Here is a 10,228-nt window from a genome sequence, read left to right as displayed (position 1 = left end):
GTAACACTGCATTGAAGTTACTCTGAAAAGCCCCATTCGCCACATTCCGGCGCCTGAACCCAGAATGTCCAATTCACCTAACAAGCACAACTTTTGGGACTTGTGGGAGGAAACCAGAGCACCCGGAGGAAATCCACACAGACGCAGGGAGAGCGTGCAGACTCCACACAGACAGTGACCCAAGCCAGGAATTGAACCTGGGACCCTGGCGCTGTGAAGCAACAGTGCTAATCACTGTGTTACCATGATTTGCGAATATTACCAATTTAAAATGTGCTTATTACAGTTATTACGTTTCCGGACCAGACCCCAACAGTGTCTAGGATACTGGACAGAAACCCCAATATTTAATTTTAATTTTGTAAGACTGTGAGGAAAGGATACCTCGTGTCCAGGAGTGATTGCATGAAGAAATAGGGATATGGTATATTAAAACAGTATTAAAATATCTTTAACATCACATCAGAAAATAGCTATATATTACCCCTTAAACAATACGAATAAATACAGTCAATATAGTAACACTTAACTGCCATCTTTATTCCCACTCAAACAACAAAACCATCTCAGCTCTCAACCCACTGTTAAATACATTTAGCACTCAGGAATACCATTTACAGAGTATCTGGATACTCTATGATTATACAATAAGATCCTTTGACACTGCTTTAAAAGGAATGACCTGAATCCTGTCAGAATTATGCAGAAACTCTGGCAGTATTCTTTCAGAAGCTGCTTCACATTGTTTCAGCTCACCTACTCACACTCTTCTGAACTATTGGGAAAGAAACTATCAATCGAGCTACAGACATATTGACATAACTGGGATGCTTGATTTCTGCTCACATCTCCAGCTAACACACTACTAAAACTCTTCTGCAAAATGCCTGATACCATTGCTTCTCCCAGTAATTACATAATTTACCAAGCTGAAATCTAACGAACTCCACAGGGAATCCATTTAATCCAAAAAACATTCTATTAGCCAAAGCTTTTACAATGCTTTATTTGCACCCTGGCTCCCAAACTTAGTTGTCTTTCAAACTAGGATTTATATTAAAAACATGACTGCTGCAGTCACACACTAACTCAGGCTTTTAACTCTTGCTGCACCAAATACCAATAAATTCCTACATTCATTACACAATAAAGTTAATCCAATTTTAATAGCTGAATTTTTAATATTAATCTAAACATTCGAGCCCAAAGAGCATATTTTATTCTTATGTCTTTAGATTATCATTCGAGCCCAAAGAACATATTTTATTCTTATGTCTTTAGGTTATCAACTTGTAACCTCAAATAAATCTAATTTTCCCAAGGAAATGATGGATGCACTCTGAAACTAAATTCCAGGAATAAATTCTAGGATAGAAGGATTTAGCAAGATTTCTAACATGTGGCAGACTGGTCAGAAAATTAAAGCCCATGAGATCCAAGGGCAAGTGGCAAGTTGGATCTAAAACTGGCTCAGTGGCAGGAAGGAAAGGGTCATGGTCAACAGGTGTGTTTGTGACTGGAAGGCTGCTTCCAGTGGGTTTTCACAGAGCTCAGTACTTGGTCACTTGCTTTTCATGGTTTATATCAATTATCTAACTTAAATATGAGGAGCACAATTAGGAAGTTTGCAGATCATAGAAAATGTTGGTTGTGTGATTGATACAAGAAAGCTACACAAAAGTGACAAATTGAATTCAATGCAGCTAAGTAAGAGGTAATGCAATTTGGGAGGCAAATAAGGCAAGGAAATACATTATAAATGGGAATACACTATAAATGGGAAGATAGTGAAGTGTAGGAAAACAGAGGGGACATGGAGTGCATGTCCACAGATTACTGAAGGTCGCATGAGAAGTCGATAAAATGCTTAATAAGACGAGCAGGACACTTTCCTTTATTAGTCAAAACAAAGAATACAAGAACAAGGAGGTTATGTTAGAACCGTATAAAGCATTCTTTAGGCCATAGCTAGAGAATGACGTGCAGTTTTAATCACCGCAATACAGGAACAATGACCAGACTTGAGAGGGTACAGAGGAATTCTAGTAATCTGTTAAAACATAGAACATACAGTGCAGAAGGAGGCCACCGACCCACTTAACCCCTCACTTCCACCCTATCCCCGTAACCCAATAACCACTCCTAACCTTTTTGGTCATTAAGGGCAATTTAGTATGGCCAATCCAGCTAACCTGCACGTCTTTGGACTGTGGGAGGAAACCGGAGCACCCGGAGAAAACCCACGCAGACACGGGGAGAACGTGCAGACTCCGCACAGACAGTGGCCCAGTGGTGAATTGAACCTGGGACCCTGGCACTATGAAGCCACAATGCTAGCCACTTGTGCTACCGTGCTGCCAGGTGTTGAGAATTTTAACTGAGTGGAACGATCGGGTGGCTGGTGTTTTCTTTGGAATAGAGAAGGCTGCGTAAAATATAATGCAGGTGTATAAAAACAAGAGACGCTAGATAGATTGGATAGGAAGGACCTATTTCCATAGCAGAAGGTCAATAACCAGGGGATACCAATCTCAAGTTCTTGCTAGAAGGATAAAAGGGGAGTTAAGGGTAAACCAGGGGAGGCAAAGGTTGGAATTTACTGCCTGAAATGATGCTAGTGGTAGAAACCCTCATCACATTTAAAAAATGCTCCTATAGCCACTTGAAGTGGCATAACCTACAGGATTTCCAACCATGAGCTGAAAGTGGGATTTAGGATGGAAAACTCTTTATTGATTGCCACTGACATAATGGGCCGAATACCCCCACTATGTACCATAAATTCTCTACCCAACTAAACTCTCCACAACTCTTGCAGACTTCTTTGAGCCAGCCGAGATTAGGAATTCAGCAGAGTGGAAGGAAGTCAGAGGTCCATCTTTCCAGTATTTAGTTATCCAACATACTGTCTCAATGGGCAGAGAAAGAATTAAAATACAGTTCAATAGATAAAAGTAAATTACTGCAGATGCTGGAATCTGTAACCAAAAGAGAAAATGTTGGAAAATCTCAGCAGGTCTGGCAGCATCTGTAGGGAGAGAAAAGAGCTCACATTTCGAGTCCAGATGACCCTTTGTCAAAGCTAAAAGCTAATTCATCTTTCATTCCCTCACCCCACAGTATAAATATTTCCCACTTTATGTGTCTTTTAGCTTTGACAAAGGGTCATCTGGACTCGAAATGTGAGTTATTTTCTCTCCCTACAGATGCTGCCAGACCTGCTGAGATTTTCCAGCATTTTCTCTTTGGTTATAGTTTAATGGAATGGGTCAGTGTATAGAAATTATGTACTTTGCAAATTTGGTACTGGCTTTCGTTCATTAGTGCACAAATCATTCATGTTTATATTTTCATTGCAAATTAATAATATATTCCATTACATCAGAAATCTTACTCCATTCAATTACTGCGGCCTGGATACTGAGAGCCTCTCTATTGTGGCAACAATTGCAGAAGAAGAAGCCCGCCCCTGAACACGACACCTACCATTTCCACAGGGATGGGACTGGACCTGGATATGCACATTCCACAGAGGTAGCAGCCCATAGATATGAGCAGCTGCTTCCGCTCATGTGTGATTTTGGTGTGAGAGAAGTCAGAAACTTGACACCTGCAGATTAGACCTAGTAGTAGCAGGTCTGAACTTTAATTTGTTTCGGTAGCCAAGGTACTCTTTTTGACAGGTAAGGCACCCCTTTGAATATGGTCCTGAAACACCATTGGGGTGCTTAGGTGCCCTTTGGGATTCCTAAAATTAGGCATGAGTGTGCATAAAAAATACATTAACTTATGGAACTGTGAAGCTCATTAGAACTGACAAAAACAACTGTCAAAAGTGTCAAGATACACTGTCAAGAGGAGCTGTCAAGGCATTTGAAACTCCTGCTCTTTACATCTTTGAATATCTGGAGTATTAAAAAAATGATTGCTTGCTATTTCACTGTAATGTTGACTTAAGCCTTAGAGGTACCATGGCTGAATTAGTGCAGCAGGATTGATTTCACAAGTCCATTACTTCAGTAAGGCGCCAGTCGTTTCACAGTTTGATTGGCAGTGGTCATGGACTCTTTTGAAGTTTGACTATGAAGTCAATGATTGTTTTTAAGAAGGGTTTATGCAATTGAAAGAAATGTTTGTTCGTAAAAAGGATGATATCGTTGAACGAATGCAAATGAGTAAATGTTTTTTTATGAAGAGAGTGCTTTATTGCAACTTTATTTAATCTCAACATGGGTTCTGAAATCTGTCGATGGTTGTTACTGGGTGAGGTCACATGATTGGCTAAGGGTGATGGGAGGTGATCATGGGTTGGCATTGGGCTATAAAGGGCCTTCGGAGGGTGGTTGAAGGGTAAAAACTGACATTGAGGATATGTGGAGGAATGGGAGTGAGCAGAGAGGCATAGGAGGTATGAGGAGTCTGGGTGTTAAATCTTAAACTTCAAAAGAGACTTGGATATCCTTGTTCATAAGTCACTGAAAGCTAACATGCAAGTACAGCAAGGAACTAAGATGGTGAAAGGTATGTTGCTTTCCTTACAAAAGGATTTGAGTTCAGGGGTAAAGGAGTCTTATTGCAATTATATAGAGCCTTGATGAGACTGCACCTGGATTATTGTGTATAATTTGGTCCCTTACCCAAGGAAAGATATACTTGACATAGAGGGAGTGCAAGACAGGTTCACCAAATGATTCGGAGGATTGTCCTATGAAGAAAGATTAACTAGACTGGGCCTTTACTCTTTGCAGTTTAAAAAATGAGAGGAGCTCATTCAAACATACAAAGGTTTTACAGGGCTCAACAGGGTAGATGAAGAAAGGATGTTTCCCCTGGCAGGGGGTGGTCTAGTACCAGGGGTGACACTCAGAATAAATGCCGGACCATTTAGGACTGAAATGATGAGGAATTTGTTCAATCAGAGGTTGGTGAATATTTGGCATTCGCTGCCCCATATATAGGACTCAGTAATTTCTGTACCAATGAAGAATGGCAGTCAAGAACACTACTAACTATTGCCACCTTATAGCTAGACACACACACTTTATTTATTTCAATGGAATAGAGCAAATATTTTTAATTTTAAGTAGCAGAGTCAAGTCGAGCAAATTTAAAACAAATTCCCACATTTGTTTTTGATAATTATGCATGGTCTACTATGGGTTTCAAAAACACTTACTCAGACATCCGATCATCCTGGATGTGGCGATGCAGCGATACTTTATCACTTATGTAAACATTGATAGCATATCTCTCAATACTCTCCTCTTCTTTCTTTTTCTCATCAGCATTCAACTGCAAATGCACAGCCTTACCCAACTCCCCCGGTCTACGTAGATCAACATCAGGCTTCTCATATACTGGGCGCGATAGATCCTCACTTTGCTTATCATTAGAATAGGCCCTGTAATTCCTCTCCTCACGACTGCTCTGTCCTGCAGAGTTGTGAAAAGTGGAAATTGACAGTTCAATGATGACATAAGTAATCCACAATAAACTGATCAGAATACAGCTCTTCCCAAGCCAGCTCCATTGGCGTTTCACACTGAACTTCATGGTGCTTCAATAATGATGTTCTTGTGGAGACCAAAGGACAGAATGTAGCTGGAACGTCTGTAAAGGGACAGTTAAGAAATTAGATAACAGGCTCTCAAAGGGCATTAGGTTTCACTAGTTTTTTAAAAAACAGAACTGAACAAAATGTTACAGAAAGCCTTTCATTTTCCAAAATCAAAATATGCCCAATAAAGCTAATCTTGTCTTTAACCTTTTTTCCGTCCTTCCCATACCTCATTTTGAATTTCTTTATCATGCTCATTAAATTCATATATGCTACACTCATACATGCTTCCTTTAGCAAAGGGACCAATTCACTCCCAAGCCTTTGCCAATGTTACTTCCCAAATAAAAGAGCTGCTGGTTTCCTCTCTACATAAGAAGCAAGTAGCTATGAGGTTCATCAACTTACTGGGCTACAAGTTGCGACCACTGTCATGCCGCTCCCTACAAATGGACCTCGTGCCCTGGCAAACTAGAAGTTGCTGTCTTGCGACTTTGTTGCCCCCATGCAATTATCTCAGCCTCTTCTCGTCCTCACAATCTTAGATCATTGGGATCTAATTCACTTTATTTATCTCCAAATCACTCAGGAAGATGCAATTGTCAATGCACTAGAGTCATCGATGTGTACAAAACAGAAAAGGCCCTTTGTTTTTGATTGGTGCAGACTCGATAGGCCAACTACCTAACTATTCTAATCCCATTTTCCAGCACTTGGCCCAGCCTTGTGTGCCGTGGCATTGCAAAGGCACATATAAATACTTCTTAAATGTTATGAGGGTGTCTGACTCCACCACCCTTTCAGGCAGCGAGTTCCAGGTTCCCACCACCCTCTGGGTGAAAAGGGTTTTCCTTATATCCCCTCTAAACCTCCCACCCCTTACCTTAAATCTATGCACCTTGGTCATTGACCCCTCCACCAAAGGGAAAGGTTTCTCCCTGTCTACTCTATATATGCTCCTCATAATTTTATACATCGCAATCATCGCTGGGGGGAGAGATAGAGGAGGGCCTTTGGGTGGACGCATTGAGTAGGATCAACGCGACCGCAACATGTGCCAGGCTCAGCCTGATCCAATATAAGGTCGTTCACTGGGCTCACATGACAGTGGCCCGGAGGAGCAGATTCTTTGGGGTGGAGGACAGGTGTGCGAAGTGTGCGGTGGGGGGGCCAGCGAACCATGTCCACATGTTCTGGGCATGTCCAAAACTGATGGGATTTTGGCAGGGGTTTGCTGACGCCATGTCCAAGGTATTAAATACGAGGGTGGCAATGAGTCCAGAGGTGGCGATTTTTGGGGTGTTGCAGGATCCGGGAATCCAGGAGGAGAAAGAGGCAGATGTTCTGGCCTTTGCTTCCCTGGTAGCCCGGAGGCGAATATTACTAGCTTGGAGGGACTCAAAGCCCCCAAAATCGGAGACCTGGCTGTCGGACATGGCTCCTCTGCCTGGAGAAAATTAAGTTCGCCATGAGAGGGTCTCGGTTAGGGTTCGCCCGGAGATGGCAACCATTCGTCGACTTCTTCACAGAGAATTAATCGTCAGCAGAAGGGGAGGGGGTGGGAGGGGGTTAGGCTAGCGTAGATTAGGGGGGTAAGTAATGATAGGACCTGCGGGAGAGGGAGGTGGTATTTGCACTATGTTAATTTTTTCCTTGTTATGTACATTGTTGATTTTGTTGCTGTTACAATGCCAAAGAAATACCTCAATCAAATGTTTATTTAAAAAAAAAAAAAAAGAAAAATATTCCTCGACATCACCCTCTGCTTCCTGCCACTCAGCCAATTCTGGATTCACTTCGCCCAATTTAATTGAATCCCATGGGCTCTTACCTTTGCTATGAGGCTTCTATGTGGGACCTCCTAAAAAGCTGAAGTCCAAGTAGACCACATCAAATGCATTTCCCTCATCTACACCTAGTCACCCATCAAAAAATTCAATCAATTTGGTCAAACATAATCTCCCCTGAACACAACCATGCAGACTCACCTTGATTAATCCCAGCCTCTCTAAATACAGACTAATTCTATCTCTCAGAATAGCTTCCAGTAGTTCCCCCAGCACTAAGGCTTGACTGACTGGCCTGTAGCTTCTTGGTTTATCCCTCCCCACCCCCCCACCCCTCCCCCTTCTTGAATTATGATACCACATTGGCTATTCACCAGTCCTCCGGCACCTCTCCAGTGGCCAGATTGGAATTGCAAATTATTGCCAGCGCTTCTGCTATTTCCTCCCTCGCCTCACTCAACAAGCCTGAGATGCATTTCATCCGGCCTTGGGAGATTTATCTACTTTTAAGCCTGCCAGACCACTCAGAACCTCTTCTCAGTCAGTGTTAATGTCTTTAATTTTGTCACAGTCCTTCTCCCTGATTTCTATACCCACATCATCCCTCTCACTTACAAACATCGACACAAAGTATTCATTTAGAACTCAACCTACCCCATTCGGCTCCACACACAAATTACCACCGTGGTCCTTAATGGGTCTTAGTCTTTCCCTAGTTATCCTTTTACCCTTAATGTACTTGTAGATAGGGCTCCAAACTAAATGGTGGTAGGGCTGGGGGGTGAGGGGGGGTTCAATTGCATGGAAAATTAGAAAATCAAAAGGAGAAGGACTGAGCGCAAGTTAGATTATTACCAGAAAATAAAAGGAGGGTACAGAATGTGTGAACATCCTATTGCACCAAGGAGTCATACAAGAATATGGAAATTTGATAATAGAACAATCTTAAAGGTTTTGTGGCTGAATGCACAAAGCATTTGAAACAAAGTTAACGAGTTAACAGCTCAAATAGAGACAAAGTGTGTGTGATTTGGTGGCGATGGTTACAAGGAAACCAGGTCTGGGAGTTCATTACCCAAGGATACTCAGTATTTCAGAAGGATAGACAGAAAGGAAAAGGAGGTGGTGTAGCTTTGGTAATAAAGGAAGGATCAGTACTATAGTGATAAATGATTATAGGCCCGAGAGACCAAGACATCAATTCAGTCCTGGTAGAAATAAGAAATAGCAAAGGAAAGGAGTCCCTGGTGGGAGTAATGCAGTTCCGCAGTGGGGCACAATATAAACCAGGAAATACTGGGAGCTTGTAAGGTACAACAATAATCTTGGGTAATTTTAATATGCATATGGACTGGATTAATCAAATTGCAAGGGTAGCCTTAGACCATAAGACATAGGAGCAGAGTTAGGTCACACGGCCCATCATGTCTGCTCCGTCATTCAACAATGGCAGATATTTTCTCATCCCAGCCTTGACGGAGAGTTCATTGAATGTATTTGAGATTGTTTCTTGAAGCAGTGTGTTCTGGAACCAACCATGGAGTAAGGCATTCTGGATTTGCTATTGTGTAATGAGGAGGGATTAACTAATGACCACATGGTTAATGATCTCCCAGAGAAGAGTGATCATAGCATGTAGAATTCAATTTGATGGCAAGAAACTGGAGTCCCCATTAGCATTCTGGAGTTAAACAAAGGTAATTGCATATGCATGAGGACAGATTTGACCTAGTGGACTGGGCAGGAAGACTAAAAGGTGGGACAGTTGATGAGAAGTTGTTTAAGGAGATATTCAATTTCTCTCAACTATTTGCTGGAGTCCTTCAAAGATGTAACAAGCCAAGTGGATAAGGGGGATTCTGTAGTTGTAGCATATCTGGACTTCAAGAAGGCATTTGATAAAGTGCAGCTCAACAGGTTAATACACAAGGAAAGGTCACATGGGGTTAGGGGTAGTTTATTAGCTTGGATAGACGACTGGCTAACCGACAGAAGGCAGAAAGTCAGGATGAATGGGTTGGCAACTGGTTGGCAAGATGTAACTAGTGGGATGCCACAGGGTTTAGTCCTCGGGGACCCAAATATTTACAATATTTATTAATGACTTGGATGCAGGGATAGAAGGTACTCCAGCCAAATTTATGCAGATGACACTAAAATACGTGGGATAGTAAGTTGCAATGAGGAAATAAGAAATTTACAAATGGATGTAGATAGGTTAAGTGAGTGGGCCAAAATTTGGCAAATAGAGTTTAATGTGGATTAGTGTGAGGTTGTTAGTTTTAGATGGAAAAATGGAAAGGCAGCTTGTTATTTAAATGGAGAGAACATTCGGAGTGTTTCTGTGCAGAGGGATCTGGGTGTCTTTGTGTGTGAATCGCAGACAACTAGCAGGCAGGTACATCAGGTAATAAGGAAGGAAAATTAAATTTTGGCTTTTATAGCTAAAGGAATAGAGTATAAAAGTAGGGAAGTGTTGCTGCAACTGTACAAGGCATTGCTGAGACCGCACCTGGAGTATTGTGCACAGTTTTGGTCCTCTTATTTGAGAAGGGATTTAGTTGCATTGGAGGCTGTTCAAAGGAGGTTCACGAGATTGATTTCAGAGAAGAGGGCCGGGATTCTCCCACAATTGCCAGGACGGCCCGATGCCGGCGCCAAGAGCGGCGCGAACCACTCCGGCATCGGGCCGCCCGGAAGTTGCAGAATCCTCCGCACTTCCGGGGGCTAGGCCGGCACCAGCGGGGTTGGCGCCACGCCAACCGGCGCTGAAGGGCCACCGTGGTAGGGCACATGCGCAGAATCGCCGGCGTGTTTCCTGCACATGGGCTGGGGACTTCTACTCTGCGCTGGCCATGGTGGAGCCTTACAGAGGCCGCTGCAA

General features: G+C 42.5%; 1 protein-coding gene across 3 annotated transcripts in view; it reads right to left on the bottom strand.

The window, feature by feature from the left end:
- poc1bl (POC1 centriolar protein homolog B (Chlamydomonas), like) overlaps positions 1 to 10,228 on the bottom strand; it is a 145,133-nt gene that overhangs the window by 63,635 nt on the left and 71,270 nt on the right. For all 3 annotated transcript variants that reach the window (XM_072509003.1, XM_072509002.1, XM_072509001.1), the window contains one exon: positions 5,177 to 5,610. In XM_072509003.1, the coding sequence (XP_072365104.1) occupies positions 5,177 to 5,553 (377 nt within the window). In that variant the 5' untranslated portion in view covers positions 5,554 to 5,610. The remainder of the gene's footprint in view (positions 1 to 5,176; positions 5,611 to 10,228) is intronic.

The sequence above is a fragment of the Scyliorhinus torazame genome, chromosome 6 (assembly GCF_047496885.1).
Source record: "Scyliorhinus torazame isolate Kashiwa2021f chromosome 6, sScyTor2.1, whole genome shotgun sequence".
Taxonomy (NCBI): Eukaryota; Metazoa; Chordata; class Chondrichthyes; order Carcharhiniformes; family Scyliorhinidae; genus Scyliorhinus; species Scyliorhinus torazame.
This window is presented reverse-complemented; position numbering and strand designations above follow the sequence as displayed.